Source organism: Agelaius phoeniceus, chromosome 5 (assembly GCF_051311805.1).
Source record: "Agelaius phoeniceus isolate bAgePho1 chromosome 5, bAgePho1.hap1, whole genome shotgun sequence".
NCBI classification, from domain to species: Eukaryota; Metazoa; Chordata; class Aves; order Passeriformes; family Icteridae; genus Agelaius; species Agelaius phoeniceus.
The window spans coordinates 33,820,815-33,841,299 of record NC_135269.1 but is presented as its reverse complement, the minus strand read 5'-3'; the positions used below and the strand labels follow the sequence as shown (position 1 = coordinate 33,841,299).

Sequence of the window (20,485 nt, the reverse complement as noted above, 5' to 3'; positions counted from 1 at the left end):
TAAAACTTGGGTGAAAAATTTCTTTCAGTGTAGAAATATTTCCTAATATTCAGTCTAAACCTGGTGCAACTTGAGACACGATTTCCTCTTGTCCTGTCACTTGGTACCTGGGAGAAGAGGCTGACCTCCCTCTGGCTACAGTCTCCTTTCAGGCAGTTTCAGAGAGGGATAAGGTCTCTCCTGAAAGAGTGTCAAAGGTCTTGCTAAAGTTCAAGTAGTTAACATCCACACTTTCCCTTATCCACTAAGCACATCACCTTAACACAGAGATGAGGCTGGTCAAGCAGCACCTGCTTCTCATACTCCCGTGCTGGCTGTGCCTTATCTCCTGGTTGTCCTGCACCTGATGTGTGATGGCAGTCAGGGTGATCTGCTCCATGACCTTCCCTGGCATTGAGGTCAAACTGTGAGACCTGTAGTTCCTCAGATCCTCTTCTGGTTCTTCTTGTAAAAAAAAAAAAAAAAAAACAACAAAAAAAAAAAAAACTACTCTGCCAGAAATTAGTAAGGCTTAGGTTGCAACTTCAGGGAAAAAAACTAACAAGCTGTCAGAGAAACAATGAGGTAGCTTTTTATTTTTCATTTTTGTTTCTCTTTAGGTGATTAACATCAAGAATGTGTTTAAGCCCCACTGACTGACAGTGCAGCCCATTCCTAGGTGTGTTTCTTCTGAACAGATACAGCAAGTGAGGGTGTGGGCTGGAAGAGCTGCCCTGCCCCCACTCATGCAGTGAAAATTGGATAACTTGCTCTAATCCATAGTATGATGTGGAAGTGGAAGGTGTTCCTGTGTATGTTGTTAACTGTGTTTAGTACTCTTTCTGCATTCCCAAAGAAAATATTTGTTAAACACAAAACATTTCTAAGTTTTGGCATGATTTATTGCTCCTAGTACAAAGGCAATTTATGAGCGTACCTCCACTGCCTTCGGAGCAGATTAGTGTATGGATCAAGGAGCAGCAGCTCATACACTTGAACATTCAGCAACTGAAATTACCACAAAATGATATCTATATATAGAAGATTGGTTTTAAAATAACATTGACAACAGTAATCACTACCACCTGGACAACAAGGCACTGTTTTAAAATAAGAAGTGATCATAACATACTGCCTGAAAATCAGACCAGTGTTTACAGGTACGTATGTGAAGATATGGGTGTGTAAATTATATCCACAAAGTGGGATCCTCAACTACAGTTTCTCAACTGACAAATGTTGTGTTTTCTCAACTGGGTGATGGCAAGATATTAAAAAAAGACACAAATGTAGAGATAACCTCTCTTTTCAGGAAAATACATCAATCCAGTCTTGATAATATTGATCCAAATTGCTATTAATTAAAAGCTACATAGAAGAAAACAAATTTCATGACAAGGCTGTACACAAAAGGTAGAACAATTCACATGTTACAAGTTACAAAGCAGCTTTACGAATGGGACAAAATTATTTTACCAAGATTTTTATATCCAAACCACTTCTGAACCTTTGGCAAGTTTTATTCTTTGTGGAGAATGAGAAATAAAACTAGCCATCCAAGTATAGTATATGTACTTTGTTTTCATATGCCCAACCTACCGAAGAGCACACAAAACATGCTCCTAAATCTGGCCGTTCTTGAGATATCAAACACGTCACATACATCATTTTAATCCTCCCAAGTGAGTGCAATTTTAGTAGTCACAATTGCAGGAAGTATTAGATTCATGGTCAGATGGTGCTTCAGCCTATCATTTTGAATTCAAGATGTCACACAGCTAATAGAATTTAAGTTTAGAAATACAGACCATTTATTTCAAGGTACCAAATCCCTTTCACTCTCAGCATAGAATATATATTTTTCAGGATGAATATGTCATTACTGGACTGATGAGATAAATAAAGGCAATAACAAAAGTAATAGGGAAACAAAAAGACATTATTTATTAAATGTAATAAAATAAAATGTCCACAGCTAACTTAAATATATGCAGGGGTTATGTATTTTGCTGTATTTTCTGAAGAAGAAATTCTACTTGTAAATTTAGATTTGGCTGTCCTTTTTTTGTCTTCTTACTCAGTATTTTAAAAGCTTCCATTTTCTTTTTCTTGTACAACCGTTGAGCTTCTTCTCTTTGTTGTTTTCTTTTTTCTGCTTCCTGAAATTAAATAAATATGTAATATTATGAAACAATTACAAACCCTCTGGACTGTGAAGCTATTTATAAGCAATAAAGTTCATTTTTGTATAGGTACTGGCAATTAGGTATTGTACTGCCAATAGAAACTCCATTTCTCTAAAGCTGAATCAGGATGTTCTTGCAGCACATACTGCAATCAGAACAAATTATACAGCCTCAAGCTTCAAGAGAAGAACCAAGCCTTCTTTAGCAGAACATCCTACAATAAGGCTTGCTGCTGCAATGTATACTACTTCCTTTCTGTGAAATGTGCTCCTTGAATACTCTCTTTAAATGACAAACTGGCAAAAAATTGCCCACTTTCTCCTCTTGAGTGCAAGAAAGAAAAAAGGGATGCAGCAGCTGCCATGTGAATATCTTGCCAAACCAGACGTGCTAGGATACAGGACACCTCTGCACGGGACAGGCTGATAGGATATGGGACCTATCAGGACCATGTGTTGGGCAGGTTTGTGATACTAGGACAGCTTTATCTAGGGGAAATTAATCCAGACCAAACTACTAGTGACCTGCTCTCTTTAAAGCAACACAGACTCTGTCTTTACTTTTCAAAGAGATGGAATGAAAATACAAACCTTAATCAAATTTTTACCTGTAAAACCTTTCACAAAGCACACATGCAACCAAACTACTAGTGGAGCATTAAGCATATATGGATGGACTATTAACACTATATGGATAATCACCACAATGTTACATTCAGATTTTATCCAACATCTCACACCCCCTTCTCCAGCATTGTAATTTTACTCAGTAATTTGGGCAAACATCCACAAGCCAGATAAACAGCTTACTTCACTCATATCATGTCGTACCAAAATATGCAAGACATCACAAATCAGACTGAAAGACTGCTTCAGTTCATTTGGATAATTTCTTCTCATACAGTTTATTCTTTGAAATGCAATGCCATGCTGATCCCATAGACAAGCATTTCCGCATAATGCCTGAACAGATGATAATATATGGATCATATTTTTGTTTTCCACAGCATAGATGGCTTTAGTGATGTACAAAAACTAGTAAGAATTGCTCTCTGATATAAAATTTACAGGATATAATTCAAGGAAAGATTTCTAAACAGAAATCTAAGAAGCCTCAGGAAAAAAACTCCAAACATTCAAATAAATATGCATATGCAAAAATATGCACAGATAAACTCTCGTAGATAACCTCTTCAGAATCCTTGACTTATTTTACCATAATGACTAAGACAATTTATTCCCTCTTTTTTAAAAAAAATAGAGCAGCATCAGCTCTAACTTACCTGTAATTCACTTTCTATCTAATAATTTTTCTGTTGTTCAGCATATTCTTGAAAACAACATCCAAGTTAAGCTACCAACCAAATGCTTACTTCAAAGCAAGAACATTCATCTTACTGTCTAGTTGCTATTTACTTTCATATTTTTTCTGATCTTTACTAAATACTAGCTTTTTTTTCATCATGTTCCACCTAAGTACTCCACCTAAATGATTACTGTTATTGAGGCACTTAGCTCATGTTTTGCCTAACTTTCTTTAACAAAAATAAAAATGCCAACACCTGCACTCAGGCAACTCCTATGTGCTGCTCAAAAAGAACTCCCTGCAGTCTTGCTGGGGTTATGCTTATTCCCATCTTCTCTAAATAAGCTGGTCATAAAATTAATTTGACACCATCTGTAGCTAATACACAAAAAAGCAGCCATCAGCTGAATAATCATGTAACTCACCCAGAATCACAGATCAGCTTGCATAAAACTAAATATAGCTGAAAAAGCAGCATCTTTTATACAGCTATATATTCAATATTTATACTGTAGCTACTGAAATTTAGTATGTCATGAGGAAGTTACACAACTTGTACAATGCTACACTGTGTGCCATTTTACAGCACAACGAACACTGTCCTGGGAGAGAAAAAAACTAAATAAGGACCACTCAAATTAATAATTCAAGTGAGCTGATTGAAAATGATGATATTACAATATGTCCTGTAATAATTCCAATAAAATAATTCCAATTAAATTCAAATGAAGGGAATGACTAAAAATTTTAACTGTGAATACTATTAAATTTAATTGTTTCACTGTTGGTCAAAGTTCATAAAAAAGTAAAATGAAGACTGCATTATGATAATGCCATAAGAAACAGGATGGGTATTTCATTTTTCATCATAAGATGATGGTATTGCTATTACTTCCCCTTCTACAAAATTTAAGAGGTCTAATATAATCCACTGGGGTATGCAGATCAAGCTCTAAGCTTTTTTTCATGTACCAACTGACATAATAAAATCCTGCTACGGGCAACTGCAAGATGAAAATAGTAAGAACAAAGAGAATGATCCTTTGAACACCCACGTGCCTGAATACCACTGTCAAGTTGAAAAAGACTGAAAGAGTGAGTTCCAATACCTCCTATGGTCTTCCCTGGGTTCAGATGGAAGACAGGGAGGTGGGAATGGTATTAATCTGGATTTTGTTTAACATCAAGTAAGAACTCTGTTTAAGATTTACCTCTTTCTTTCTAGCACGCTCAGCCTTTATTTTCTCATAGTCTTCTTTTGCCTTCTGATTGGATGTTTTATTTTTAAAATTCTCTTGAGTCCCAACTGACCTGGGGGAAAAAGTACACCTTCTTGAGACACTGAGTACCATCAAGCAGACATAACCACAGCAGAATCACAGCACAGTCTTCCACTGCTTTTTGCACATTCAGGGAAGTTAACTACAAATACACATTTCAGAACACTCATCCTTCTACATTGAATGGATTCTTTGCACTACTCTTACATGATACCAACACCATGCCAGGCCATACACGAGCAGTCAGCAAGAAAACATAACAAACTGAACTTCTTCAATGCCAAATGTACCAAAGACCAGAGTGCACACAACTGTTAGTAATGCTGACACCTTATCTGCTGTATCTTCACACGGATGATGTTTCCTTAAGCTTAAAGACTGCCTAAAACAGTTTTCCCCATCATTCAAGCTCCTCAGAGCTAGAAAACTTGAACATACTACCTTAGAGCTGCATTCTCTCTTTCTAGTTCCAAGACATGGAAGCAAGTGCAGAGAGATGAGAATATTCATTTAGAAATATCACTCTCTTATGGAAAAACAATGAAAAATTTTTCCTTTATTCTCACCTCCATCTGCTGGCAATACTGTGCAATGACGCCTCACTGTCTCAAGTACCAAACTGTTATACTGCCATTTATTTTTCTAACAAGCAGGAAATCACATTTAAGACATAACAGCATTTTTAGTAAAGTAAATCACCACACTAAAGTCCATGTGAACTTTTAAGATCTAAAATATTTCTTTAGTGATGGAAAAAACTACTTTTTTTAAAGACATGCTTTGAAAACTTACTCGGCTGCTTTATTAAGCTTTTCTTCTGATGACACTGAATCATCTGGAGTCCTGCGCCGCTTCTTAAGCTTTGCTTCCTCTGCAAGGTAAAGATGTTTCAAGTGCTCTGGATAGGTATCTGTAAACTGATCATCCTGCTGGGAATGCACTTGTCTTCTCTTTTTCAGCAATTTCCTGTACTGCCGTTCAATCTTTTGTTTCCTCCGAAACGCAAATCCTCGTCCTGAAAGCACAAGGAAAAGGCAGTTAAACAAACCTGCACTAAAACAGCACCAAACCTTTCAGCTGTTTGAATGACAGGACCCTTGCCATCTGTCTTCTTCCCAAACTGAAAAAAGCCACAATTTCAATAAGGACCAGTCATAAGTTCAAGGAAAGAAGCACTATGATTAGGTCGTTCCCTACTGCAGCATTGCAGCTTGCACAGATTTACTGAAAATGACTGCCCAAACCCCGGGAGAGCACTGCAAACACTGCTGCTTAATGCCCACTCACCACTGCACCTTTGCCAATGCTTTCTGAATCCAGGGAAAAGATGTATTACCATTTCACTTCACTCCTACTTTTGACAGCTTCTAAAGCAATATGAAAATAGATTCTACAATAAGCTTCCAAAGGCAGTCTCAAGGAAACACTAGTAATAACTCTGGCAGCAGCAGCAGAAGCGTGCGGCAACTGTGACACAGGAAAAAAAGTCACTAAATCGTCCTATCACTCTACATTAATAATCCACTATATCTTTCCACTTAAATAGTATTTCCTGCTACTACTTTCTCTCTACACGTCTAGGAAGAGCTTTTCTACAACGACATCATAGAATCATTTCTGCTTAAAGGAAAGCTCAGACATTGGCTGTTTCAGGCTCGACCATTAAAGAAAACTTATCAAAGTTGAAGATGCCTTTTTTCCTCATGCCTTATTTTTTATTGCACTACTCTTAAGATCTACTGACTTTCAAAACATTCACCAACAAAACAGTTTCGAAAGGGAAGTCAAATTAGCCCCAACTTTTCCTTTTATTCTTTCTCCAAAGCTGCCACTTCAGCAAAGTGCTGCTTAAGGCCATGCTGTTTTTCCTATTCATTTTTACATCTGCATAACTACCTATCAACAATCTGAACCTTTCCTCAAACATGCTTCTTTTTAAATGTACGCTTATCTATGGAAAAAACCCAAAGCGAGTCCTAAACTCGCCACGCTTCCCAGGGGCTGCAATCCGAGCCCCGGAAGCTCCAGCTCACACAGGCCGCCACAGGCTGCCTCAGCCAGCCCTGCAGCCCCCAGCCCCAAGTCCACGGCCACGAACACCGGGGGCGAGGTGGGGCTGCGGGCTCCGCCAGCCCAAACCCCCCGCCAACCGGGACGCTCGGGTCGAGCCAGCTCGCAGCTGGGCCAGGGACTCGGGCCTCCTTCGGCGCTCCCTCCGGCACATCGGCGGCCCAGACTCACCCTCCTGGACACTGCCGACAACGCTGCGCAGCAGGACGGGCCTCCACCGCCGCTTTCGGCCGGGTCCGCGGGGCGCCGCGCCCGCCTTGACCGCCGCCGCCGGCGACCCAGGCCCATCGCGCTTCGCCGCCGCCATCGCGCTTCTGGCGCCGCGCACTGTGATGACGTCACCGAGCCGCGCCGCGGCGCTGACGGGCCGCGCGCGGGGCCATGTCGCGGCCGTCGCGCGCGCTCCCGGCCCAGCCGCCCCCGGCGGCCGCGGCGCGGGCGCTCCGGCGCGTGGCGCGGTTCGTGGGGCGCGCGCTGCCGCTGTGCCGCGCGCACACCGTGGAGTTCTTCACGCGCGGGCTCTGGGAGCGCCACGTGGCGCCGCGCCCCGACGCCGTGCTCGAGGCGCTGCGCGCGGCCGGGCCGCTAGCGCGCCCCCTGGCGGCGGGCTCGGGCACCGCGGCGGCTCCGTGCGGTGAGTGGGGCCGGCGGGCGTGGGGAGCGGCGGCGCTCGGCCGTGCCGGGGAACGGGACGCGGTCGGACCCGCCCCGCTTCAGAAAGGCCGCAGCCGGCCCGGGAATTCCACTGCCGGGGCTCGCGGTAATGCCGCTCGTGACGGTCCCATCAATTTCATCCTGTTCGTTTGGAAAGGGAACTCCAAACTGTCGGATTCCTTCACTCTGACTGAGCCCTGAGGAACACAATTAAAATGAAAAAAACCCCAAATCAAATAAAGCGTACAAGAAACCTCCACGAGTGGAAAGATGTAACATTGAAAGTTAAAAGAGTGTTGGAACTGGAGATGCAGAGGACAGCTGGAAAAGGCTTAAACGCCGCTTTCCTGTGTGTCTGTAATAGTGTCTGGCACGGGAAAGCAGCTGCTTTATTTCTGACGAGATCTGTTTAGGAAGCACTTCATATTTTTAATGATTTTCACGAAAGTGAAGAGGAAGCCAGCTAGGCTGCTGTGTTGCTGAATGTGCTGCAGTCCAAGTAGGAGGGGAAAGTAGCAGTAATGTTGCTTCAGGCAGGGCACGGAAATGAAGATAAAGCATCTGAAAGCTGTGGTGTTTGGGGGACTGAGCCCAAGCAGAGAGATCACTTTCAAATCCAAGGTGAAATCTCTGACAAAGCAGTTAGCTGAGAAAAGCCAGTGTCGTGCCAAAGCATATGGAGTGTAGATAGCTGTCACATTGCATTAGCTCTGAAATGCTACGGTAAATAAATGGCACTCGAGGCAGGAAAGTGTGTGCAGTGTGAGAGGAGGTTCCACAGAAAGTAGCATGTGCTTTTTGGCATAGAAAACAAGCTAAGATAATGATTTGGACTCAGAAAGAGATTGAAGAACTGTGAATTGCTACATCACTAGCAACATTTCTCTGTTGGATCTGAAGACCTCTCAAAATATTAACTGTAAGGCTCATTTTTAAAGGGTTGAATTATTTGGGAAAAATCTCACAGAGTTTATTTGTATATGGAAAAGACACTGGATTATGAATTACCTTGAAGAGCCAGATGGAAACAAGACAGTGGTCTGGTCAGCCAGCAGAAGTGTTGGGAAGCAGCAAGGGCAGGCTTAATGTTCTTGACAGGTAATGTCAGAGTCAGAATGGATTCAGAGCAATAGGACATAAAATTGAATGTAAATAGAGGAACAAAACTAATCAGATGCAATCATCATAAAGAAAACAGTAAAGGAAAATTACTCTGCTCTAACTTGTTTCTCTGGGAAAGTCCATGGAATGATTCAAACACCAAAGTGGTGGCCTGTAGAGTAGCATGAGAATCAGGAGGGCAGAGTATTGTTTTGTAGAATTCAAAATTGGATAATAATTTAATAATCTGCATTCAACATGCATGTTACAGAATCTGATGCAGAGATTACTGTAACAGAAGGACAATTTATGTCTAAAATATGGCATATCTTTTGAAGAGTATGAAGCTTTCATGCTGTGGCTAAAGTACAACGTTTCTTCGGTTTCTGCAGGAATTGTTTCTGCTAATTAAAATAAAAAAGAAAGAACTGCCCCTTTTTTCTGACTTTAAATTCTAGTATGCTAGTTAACACAATGCACTGTAGCAGAGTGGGCATATACTTGCTGATTTGTTGGTTTATGATTTACTCATTTGACTGCATGGTATCTGTCCATCCAGTCATATGATGAAAATACTTCATAATAGAATATGAGTTTTTCAGTGAAGATACCTGCAAGCATCTACTTACATTTGCAAATTGATGCACTGCTAGCCTGTATTAAAATTAGGAGGGAGAGAGAGACATGTAGTATCATAGCTTATTCGAGTGCATTAGTGCAACTCAATAACATGAGGGATCAGAAACTGACCATCTTGAAACCCAACATGAACAGAAATTACTCTTCTTGTTCAAAGTCATTTCCTTTTAATGACCATGTGAAGGATAGGACTCTTGTTTTCACTTGTACCCTGCAGAAAAATGTAAGATTGCTTTTTAGGTTCAGAAACTGGTTTGAATACATCAAAAAGCTGACACTTGCCATATTGCATTTTGCTAATCACGTCATTGCTGTAAATCGGACCCAGGCACAGACAAATCTGTGTTTAAGTATTTTCATAATTTACTGTAAATTACTGTTTGTACTGTGATTCCAACTTTGGGGCATGTATTTCTTTCCTCTCAAGATTTGTTTGCAAATGTATACACTAACTGGTTTAAACACAAGCTAGATTTTCTCTTGTGAGCATCCAGAGTACAAATGTGTCCAAAAACCTAACATTTTTTATATTCATAAATAATGCCAAGTTCACCAACTGCCATTCTGTAGCTTGAAGTTAGGCTTCAGATGCCTTAATGCAGTTGGTTCCTGTTTTTTAGTTATCAAGCTGGGACAAAAATTTAAGTTAGGTGAGTGTTATTATGGGTGATCTTATATGAGCGTCTGCTAGTTCTGTCATGTTCTTCCACCAGATAACCAAGTTAAGGAGTGTTATAGAACATAGGCATTGCTGCATTGGATTTCAGTTAAGTGGGATTTGTAAGAACAGTAATTATATTTTATGTCAGCTGCCGAAAAAGTGAAAGCACATCTATTTTCTTATCTTTCTGTAATAAATCTTACAGAAGAGACATTGTAAAGCAAAGTTGCCCCTTATTCCTGAAAGCTGCGGTCTTTATTTCTCATCTCTAATATCCTGTTACAATCTTACCCTTCATGAAGACTACACTAACTAAAATTTGTTCAGACAAGGAAGCTGTTTATGGAGAAACGTGGCTTTCTTTTTAGATTTTGTAACAGAGAGGAGTAAGTGCTGTGCAGACAATGAAACCATGTTAATATTTATGCTTTCTTAGATACAAAATTTGTTTGCTGTGCTTGTGCCTTTGTAGTGTCATATAATGAAAATTAACATGGTTTGGGACTGATTTCAGTGGACTGTAATATATGCATGACCTTTCATTGTGGTCATGCAAGGAAATTAAGAGCATTCAAGCTGAGGTCAATCAAAACAGCTGTATCCATTGTCATGCCAGATTCAGGAAAGCCACTGTGCTAGGTATGTACTTCCTCATAATCTACCTATGACACAAAAGACAAACCAGGAGACTTTTTGCAAATTTTTGTAATTGTCTGATTGCTGGACTGGGTGCCGTTTAAATATTGAAAAGAATTTCAAATATATAAAAATCATTAGCAAAACTATGTAGAATTCACAAATAGTTTTAGGTAAAATAGAGAGGAATTAGACAATTCAAAACAATCTCAGAATTAATAAATTATTCATACTAATATGTTTCCCTTAAAAATAGATGTACATTTTTGAAACTCAGTAGTAAGCAATACCAAAATGAGGTATTTCATCATCTAACAAATCCAACAAAATGTGTAGAAATCCAGTTCTACACATTGGAATCTAACTTTTATTCTGACCAACACCTGGTTGGAATAAAAATGAATTTAATTCTCCCAGTATTCATCAGTTACAAAGCAACTTGGGAAGTACCTGAATTGAGTGATTGTAAATCCAAACATTTCATAATAAATGAATACTAAGCAACTGCATTCCTTTAAAAAATCTAGCAGCATATATTGGCAGGTTGGGCTGACTAGGACATGTATAATGAGCAAGTCTGTAAACAGAAGAGAAGTGATAATGTTGACTGAATTAGCTTGTCATTTATACTGAAGTAGGTCTGCTGAAACAACAGATTTTGTCACATTTACACTGATTCAACTAAGAGCAAAATTTGACCTCAGTTCTGGAGGGGGAATGCAGCTGAAGAAAAATAATGAGTTTTCCCACTTAGGGAAGCAAGATAAATGGCCAGTTGTGTGTGATACTAAGTATTTATTACCTGTAGTTCTCTGTCAGCAGTATTAGAGAGCTGTTAAGCACTGCTTACAAAAATCTTTTCCTTTTGTTTTATGTGCAGATGATGACATCTTTTCCAGTGCATTTTGTGAAAACTCTGAGAAGCTTATCAATGTACATTTGTTTGCCCTGGCTGCTAAGTATTATTCTTTGTCCAACCTTGGAGTGTGCACCCCATTAGAAGATGTGCTTGAAGCACTGAAAGGAGACAGTGAAGGAGCAACAGGTATATTTTCATTTGTATTTTAATGTTTACTTATTCACTATAGGACTATACAAGAGGTTTGGTTTTGGAGGGTAGTTTGTTGTTTGAGGATCTTTTCCTACATGATCCTCACTTCCATTTTCATTTGTTCTTGGATAGTTTCTTTATTGTCTCTGTTTACGAAATGGATTCTCTTGCTAAAATTTGAGCATTTGGTGTCTATAGACCTCATCATGGGATTCAGTTTTAAAGGGGATGGGACAGAGAAGAGGGCACATCACTATATGAGATACCTTGTTAATTCTCTTTTTTTGTCTTGTCCCCAAGTGGCAAGAATCATAGTTTCTACTCATGCTTGTCTCAGAAGTATCACCCTAAAATATGGCAAATATATGATGTCTTAGAAAAAAAGATTTTATTAATTCTGTATTTTTGGGACTAATACCAATTATATGTGATAAAAGAAGAGTAATTTCATTTTCTGTAGTTAAAGAAATTGAATTAAAAGACTCTTAAATTGGCATCAAGTTGGACACTGGGAATCTTACCCTGCTTATAATTTTTGAATCAGATGATAAACTGACATTTGTCCTTATTTGGACTGCTGTCATTTCACTGCAAATGTGCTATTCATGGAGTCCTCAGCCTCTCTACATTTTGAAATTTCTCATTAGTTTTTAAGAGACAGACTGGGCAGCTCTCTGCCTTTGCCTTCTAGTGCCTTTTATCTCTGGCATGCATTAAAACTCCTGACATTTCTTATCCTTAGTGATAGCACCACTGTACAAATGTTGTGCATCTCTCCCATTTTCTACAGTGGCCTCTTTCCAATTTAGCCATTTTTCATGGTTGGCTCCTCAGGTTGTTTTAGAAGTACTGGAATGCCATTGCTGAGGTACTCCTAATGATTTGTAGTGCTCTCCTCTTCCTTTCTGGCTTCTTTCCTTATGCCCTTAGTTCATCAGAAACCCTTTTTTCTTCCTTGACAACTGTATGCTTCTTTTCTTTCCCACTAGCTTTTTCATTATTTTCATTTTTACTATATTTCATTCTCCATGTTCCTCTTAATTTTCTGTAATTCTCTAGTTCTACCTTCTTGTACTTGAGTTCATACCTGGATTAACTTTTTTCGCCAAAACTTTGAGGATTCTTTCATTTTCTTATCATGCAGAATGGACCATTCAGATATTCCTTCGTGAATAAGGGAGTTGCTGAATATTTTGATTTCTGTGTTGCAGAAGTGATGCTTGGTTGGGTTACCAGGGCCTGGGCTTGTATTTTTGCAGTACTTCTGAGCTGTACTTCTTGGGAAAAATAAAATGTGTTCCAAATGTGTACAATAGAATTATAATTCAGAACCTTTGTGCTGAATTGGCAGTAAATGTCAGTTAAATTAACTTAATTGAAGTTCCTGGTAATCATTTGGCAGAGGCAAAATACCAACTAAGGGATTCATAGTGTGGAAGTTGCCAAATGAAAGTTGAGATCATTGAGGTATTTTAGATATTTTGAACTAATTTCTGTATTTCAGAAGATATGTTTGTTCCCTGACATGCCAAAGCTTGCAAGTTGAAAGAAATGGAAGTCTGAGAAAACTGGCAACTTTATGATGGTGTTGCTTATATTCTGAAAAATATGCATCAAGATAATTCTGTTTATGTTTCAGATGTTTTTAGTTTATTTTCTTCCTCTAAGACAAACAGACTTTTGAGCCTATTCCCACAGTTTGCATACTTACATAGTTCTCTAGCTCCTTTGCAATCTTACTGTAGATATAGTGCTATCCTTCCTGGTAATAACTGGGAAGCACAAATATTTTAAGCATGTTGTGGACACAGCTACTCAGAATGGAGTTCTGAGTCTGAAGGGTATTCCCTTTGCTTCATAACCACCCACAAGAGAGGGCTGGATTGAGAGTACTCCACCTTTGCAGTGTGTTCAGGGCCATGGTAATAATCATGCCATGCAGTGAATACTAATGAATCCATCTTTAAATTCCATGTGCTGGAATATCACTCTCCTCAGGACGGGTTTTTTTGAGTATATGGTTAGTCCAGTTCCTCACTCTGGATCATGGATTTAGATCATCATAGTAAACTTCTGTATAGATGGTGTTTTGTGGTGTGGACTATGGATTTATACGTCTGTATCTGGTGTATCTGAATTTCCACACGTCTCTGCGGTATAAAACCCCTGCACCCTGCCACAGGAGATCTTAAAAACATCTGTGTTAGCTGTATATAAAAACAGTCTCTCCTCAATTTGCTCAGCTTCACAACTAAAGATGCAGCTGTAAACAGCACTACAGAGTTAAAGCAGTGCTTCAAATGGAATACAGGTACTCATGCTAGAGATTCCCAGTGGAAATGAGCAGCATTTCATTACCAACTAAAACTGGTAACACGAAGCTTTCTGTTACTCTATCATATCCAAGCTGCTTCTGTAAAGCATTTGAAACCACACTATCTTTTTTTCATCACAAAGGGAGATGGTTCTCTAAATTTCTGGTTTTTGAAATTAGTATTTGTTCTGCCTGCATCAGTTGTATACATAATAAGGAAATGTACATGTATAATGTACATGTGTAATTTTGTGAGAGCAGAAAGAATTTACACAGTTTGAGTCAAACTAATATTTTTTTTTTAATTCAAATTTTCAGTTGTCCAGGCAATATAGAACAGTCCCTAGATACATTTGTTTGCATTAGTTTGTAATATGTGCTTGTTTTTCAGAATAATGAAAAACCTATCAGAATTTTGCATAAAAAGCAGGGAAAAATTTATTTTAAAAAACATAATTTTCTCCAAAAGATATAGTTTTCCCTGAGCTGAAATATAAACAGTGTGTTATCCTGCAGAAAGTAGGGAAAGAAGTCAAAAAGTGCTTAAGAAGCTTTCGTAGCTAAGGTGATAAATAAACTATATATGTAGATATAAACAAATTATGCCTTTTCTATCTGAAACCTCAGCTTTTGTAAGTTAGGTAATTGTTCTGGATTTCTACCATGTTTGAAATGCTTAATTTGGATTAAGTACTCTCTGACAGTACTTCACCTAGCATTACCCCATTCAGTCTTTTGAGTTCATAATAGAGAAAAAAGTAAAGGTGCAGTGTGTGGTCATTGTCCAAAGTGACAGTGCTGCTTTGGAGAAAAAACAACTTTTATTTCTGTCAAGAAGTTAAATGTCTGTTTCTTCTCATACCAATTCTGCTTCTTTTTCTGATGAACCTATCCAGACACACAAATATTCAAACATAAACAAAAAGAGAGACTTCTTTTCTTTTTAAATTTTTTTTCCTGTCTATTTTTCTTTAACCTGATATGTTACAAATTAAGAGCTCTTTAGGATGCTGTATAGACCTTAACAATTTTAAAGTTAAGGAAATTCTTCAATGAGATGACAAACACTTGTTTCTGCTATTTGTATTGTTTAAGTCTTTTAGTCTATTTTTCCTTTTGTCAGTTCATAGAGTCTATATTAGATTTTAAGTATTGTCATAACAGTTTATTATAAAAACCCCAGATGTTTAAGAAATAGGCAGATCCCTTGGGGTTTGGGAAAAATAGAGAAAACACTGGGTTTCTTATGAGCTCAGTTCAATTCCCCACTCTCTTTTAAAGAAGTAACACACTTGGTTCTGCTCCCAGCATGATCTGATCAAGAAATGAGCATGGTTTTTGCCTAATGATCAGTGTCTGGACAGATGAATACATACTGTGCATAAAGCAGAAAATGGGAAAGTATATTAATCTGCCCAGTCATGTAGAAAAGTCCTGTTTTCTAGGAGCATGCTCATCACTAATGATCCAGTTTCTTCTACCATCACTCAGACTTACCATCAATTTAACTAGATCCAAGTGTACTGCAGCATTGGACCCCTAAGAGAAACATGTGGGTTTTTCCCAGGGAAGTGACTTCTGAGCTCCTGCTTTGGCTGGGTGGCGCAGAGGTTTGCAAGGGAGTGCTTGGTGTTCTCCACAAGCAGTTAACCCATGATGGAGGTTGACTCCATCTCATTAACACATTCTCCATCAACACTGAAATGAGTGATTTTCTGCCATAAAGGTGTAACAGTTCTATAACCAATCCAGAGGGTAAATAAAGAAAAGGAAAGTTCATCTTACTCTGAATTTTCCTAGGATCGCTCATAGCTTTTAGTAGAGATATCTCCCTCTTGATACTGTCAGCAAATCTGCAGCATTAACAGGCTGTGTGCAATGTGATTATTTATTGTCCCTGCCCTTATATTTCATTTATGGAAAAGTAAATGTGATAAATGAGACAAAAATAAATATTTTTCAATGAAAAGGAAGAAATAGTACCATTTTATAGTTGTAGCCATTGTCTAATACCTTGTCAGGTATTAAATATGCTACATCTTAAAAACACCTGAGTTTTACACGGTGTTGAATGTTTCTAATTCATCCATAGTTCAGAAGCTTACTCTTGTAATAATTTAGTGAGTTTTTAATTAAAAATTACTACTCTGAAAATATATAAACAGTGAAGTCTATAGTAGCTTTATTTTTTCCTGATTGATCAAGAATCCTTATTATTACAGGTTGTGTTAATGCGTATTTATTTTCCTAATCTGATACAGGTATCAAACCAGATGAGTTTATGAATAATAAGAAATCACATGAAGTGCAGGTGATGTCAGAGCTGGTAGACAGCATAGCAAATTATTGTGGGATAAAGCAGGTAAGAAAGCATTTCTTACTTTGTGTTACCAGGCACCTTCTGAATTATTCTCCTTTTTTTGTGCAAATACACCACTTTGATTTTCTGTCGCTGCTGTTCTTATTTTTCCTGTACCAAATTGGAGCTAAAGAAGAGCTGTTGGAGCCAAACTGAAGGACAATTTTGTTTACAAATGTATTGTTCCAAAGGAACTGCCTTTCAGTGACTCATAATCACTCATGAGTAATTTTAAAAAGTTAAGATCATCCTCTATGTGTTGAGCAGCTAAAAACTGTTCTGCTTTTTGGACCAGTACTGCCTTGTTTGTCAGTATTATATTGCTGGCAGTGTTGCACATGTGTCAGTAGGAGAGCTGCCTTGTGTCATGCACACAAGGGTGTCACGCAGAGACCAAGGCTGAATACCTTGAGAAATTTTGAAAGCTCCTCTTATTCTGACACAAGATTTAAATAATTTCCTATTGTTTAATGCTGTTCACCTCTGTTGAACATGGATTGAGATCTATAAATTGGAAATCTAGTTATGATGTTTTTAGTTTGAAGAGAGACCAAGTTAAGCAGAGATTTATGTGAGTGTGTATGAAATACATTTGGTAGAACATGTATGAGGCCTGGACACCCAACACCATTATCACCAAGCAATTACTGGCTGAGTTGGCTGTTATGTACATCACATGCTAGGTTTCTTTGGGTGGTGAAGAATTGCATGATTCCTTTCTCAAATTTGATTGTAGCTTAAACCTTTTTTTAATATACATGTAATTATGACTGCACATTACACTAAGATCATTGTTTCAGTAAAACCTTGTAGAGGTTTATTTATGGATCTGTTGACAAAACACGAGCCCCTCAGCAATACTTGACATTTTTGAGTACTATGTTTCATATTTTGTTAGACAAAGTGCACCAAAACCATTTCCTCAGTTTACATACATATGCTTTTTTGTAAGCTTTTTTAGTGGTAAACCTTATGTTAAATTCCATACTTTAGGCCTGTGTTGTGGTAAGGCTAAATTTTTCAGGTGAGCTGAGTTCGTTTATTCATTTTAATCTCTGTAATGCTGGTAACTGGCCAATGTAGCTTCATCCTTGCTTTAAACTGGAGGTGACATGGGACTCTCAACAGACATTTGTTTTCTTTCTACATCTGAGCTGCACTTGCTTTCCATGCAAGGAGCTGTAATTGTAAATGGAGACTTATTTCCTCCAGGCTAATATTCATTCCCACAAATATTTGTGGAGAACGAACTATATTTGTTTAAAACCAAAGGTTAATAAGGTACCTGCCCAGATTTTATAATGAAGGTATTTTCTCTGAGTATTCTTTGAGTATAGTTTTAAATGAATGTACCTGCAGCATCCCAGGTTGCTGTTGCTCCCACCACAGGGAAAACCCCAAAACTTGGATTCAGCTCTGAATTGCTGAAGCTGAACTTTGGTTAGGAGGTTATTTGGCTCAGACTGAATTTAATTTAGATAAGTAAATGATGCTGTACTCTTGCTAGATTTGGGTCAGGCCTTTGTGGCATCCTTGGAAACAGAGATCAAAATTCTCAGTTCCTGACCATCTGTTTTGTGAGGAACAGCTGATGAAGACAAAGTTTTAGGCAGTATTCTTACACCTGGGATTGTCAAGTAAATAGAGAGCTTTAATTAAGGCCAAACATTTCAGGGTGAGACGCAATCAGTTTGTGAGCATCTGCAATCACTTACAGCCATGGAAGGCGGGCTCTCCTGCAGCCCTTGAAGAGCCACCACAGTGACAAGTGTGGGTGCCCTCCACAGCCCCAAAGTAGGGGTGTGTCGTAACGGTGGGAGAGATGCGACACACCATATGCGATGAATAGCAAATCTCGAAGTTTATTGAAAGCTTACACATTTTTATATTAGTGTTAATGAAGCTTATGCATATTGCAAAATCTGAGCTCATTATTGGTTAAAGCACACTATAATCAAACACACTTACTTCTATCTCTTAACAATTATTTTGTTTCTATGTGTACATTCTTCTAATTTCTCTACCTTGGGATAACTACATTTTCTGGCAAGCAATTTTCTCCCCCGTCTTCCCGTTTTAGAGAAGGTCACTGTGACCTTCGTCAGTAATTAGGCACCGGTTGCTCAGTTCCCAGCTTGTTTCTCTTACCCTTATCCATTGGTATCACATCGGAATGTCTTTTCTCAGCTAACCAATTCTCCAAAAAGCTCTCTACAGGGGTGCTCTGTAGAGAACAGAAATACATCAGCAGCACACTTGTGGATGTCTTGTATTCTCTCATGAGAATTTTTTTTGCCTTGTTTACCTTTTGTTCCAGGCAAATATTAGTTTGTTCTGTCCTTTCACGTACTGAAAAAGCTGTAGGAGGGTATACTTTCCTTACAGTGCAATAGTAAGTGGTTTCTGCATTTGCTGGAAAGTGGTGTTTCATATAGCGTTTTCATTTGGATTTAAATAGTTCCTGTGAGATTCAGGATTGAAAGGAAAGCAAAAACCCTGTTCAGAAAGTAAAAAAGTAAAGCCATCTTAATAACTTAACCAAAGGTTTGATGTAGCTGGTTACTAATAAAATCACAAACCAATCCTTACTAAGTATTTGTCAATATGCTGCAGTTTCATCCAGGGATTAATACTTTTATCAGGTGGCTTGGAGTATCTCTATACATGGGGTTATTTTCTGTTTACTTTTTAAAAAAATTATAACATTAAATGAAAAATATTATTGCAGTGTATCACTGAATATGAAATGCTGACTTCTCTATAATAACTTTTTTCCATTTTAGTCATGCACTATAAGAATATTTATTTGTGCAAAGTTACAAATCTCTAATATATGAGAAGAGCTTTCCTGTTACTTTGGAAAATAAAGAAAAGCCTCCTTCTTAGTCTTTAAAAAGCAACTCCTTTTGTTTTTGTTTTCTTTCAACTTAAAAAAAAAGTTGCAATTATAAATTTTTAGGAGTTTTTCCTTATTGAATTTTTTCTCTCCTTCTTGCAAAACAAAATAATGTAGCATTTAATTAAAAAATCTAGAACCATGAAAACACACCACATGTTTTACAACAGCACATGTCCTCCGGGTGTTTCTTTCAGATATTACAGATCACTGACAGCTTGGAAAATGCCCTCCGTTTCACCTCCATACCCACGTTGTATAATGGGTGGTAGAGGATATTGCTCTCTGTTGGTATTTTATAATGTACAATAGTGAATAGCAAAATAAGAATAAAAGCAAAAATTTTATTGCCACTTTAATCACTTCTAGGTTTATGATTTTAATTTAAACATTAAAGCAAAATACCTAAAGGGCTTTTTTTTTCCAGTAGTTTGCTGACCCTTTTAAGCACTGTTCCTATCATATAAGTGGAACTTTATTTTTTATGAAATTCTTGATTAAACTCTGAAAAGAAGCCAGTGTTGACTCCTCTTTGCTTAAGCACACATTTGTTTTATTTAATGTATTGGTCAAAGTTTTCCTTGGAAATTGCAGCATGTGCAGCAAGACTTGGAGTGTATAATGTAAGGATGATTTAATTCTGCATTCAGCATCCATTACATTTGTGATTTGGTGCTGGGAAATGTTGGAATGCTTGATTGTGCCAGAAACTGTGTTTAAACATAGGACCCAACTCACTGTGGACAAGACCTTTGGAGTTTATTATATCATGGAAATTTCATTTTAAAGGTTCATGCTTGACAGATATGCTATGGATTGCTTATTACCTTTCCCCGTGTAATCAATGGAAGGTAAAGCAGGGACTAATTTAATTCAATTTATTTGTTTAGCCCAAGATCATTGCTTGCTATTTTTAGTCAACTTTTCCTTTTGTTTCTAAATCCCAGTGCTAATTTAACAATGTGTTACTATTTTCTATTTACTTGAGAAACCTTCCCCTGAGCTGCAGCTGGTCTCTATAGCCACTAGGGGTCACACTTAGGAATTATTCACTACCCCTCTCTTGGGTCCAAAAGCTGCTTTTTACGGAAAAAATTCAAAACTTGAAGTGGAGGTGTGCATATTCTACACAATTGCAATAGCTGTTAAACAAAAGGGTGGGTAAAATTATTCCTTCAACTCTTCTCTTTCATTTCAAATGACAGAAACACAGAATGGGTCTGGTTGCAAGGGAGCACAGTGGGTCACGTGGTCCAACCTTCCTGCTCAAGCAGGGTCATCCTAGAGCACGTGGCACAGGATGGTGCCCAGATTATTCCTTAATATATTAATATTCCAGTGCTCAGTCACCTGC

The 20,485-nt window shown here is 38.3% G+C and overlaps 2 protein-coding genes across 6 annotated transcripts in view; one reads left to right on the top strand and one right to left on the bottom strand.

Moving 5' to 3' along the window:
- Window positions 1-1,269: 1,269 nt before the first annotated feature.
- Window positions 1,270-7,177, bottom strand: CCDC59 (coiled-coil domain containing 59). The gene is made up of 4 exons (XM_054631250.2): window positions 6,992-7,177; window positions 5,543-5,765; window positions 4,682-4,781; window positions 1,270-2,138 (listed from the first exon to the last, which is right to left on the bottom strand). Exons 1-4 carry the CDS (start codon window positions 7,125-7,127, stop codon window positions 1,977-1,979), a joined length of 621 nt encoding a protein of 206 aa, XP_054487225.2. The 5' UTR covers window positions 7,128-7,177; the 3' UTR covers window positions 1,270-1,976.
- Window positions 7,164-20,485, top strand: part of METTL25 (methyltransferase like 25) — a 107,218-nt gene continuing 93,896 nt past the window's right edge. For 4 of the 5 annotated variants that reach the window (XR_013182405.1, XM_077178783.1, XM_054631565.2 and 1 more), the window contains exons 1-3: window positions 7,164-7,454; window positions 11,392-11,556; window positions 16,138-16,238. Coding sequence is in view for 4 of the 5 variants with exons in the window: in XM_077178783.1 (XP_077034898.1) it covers window positions 7,202-7,454; window positions 11,392-11,556; window positions 16,138-16,238 (519 nt within the window). In the remaining variant the exon portion in view is untranslated. Of the gene's footprint in view, window positions 7,455-8,227; window positions 8,573-11,391; window positions 11,557-16,137; window positions 16,239-20,485 lie in introns of those variants that run through there. The other variant, XM_077178784.1, reaches the window with a different exon arrangement.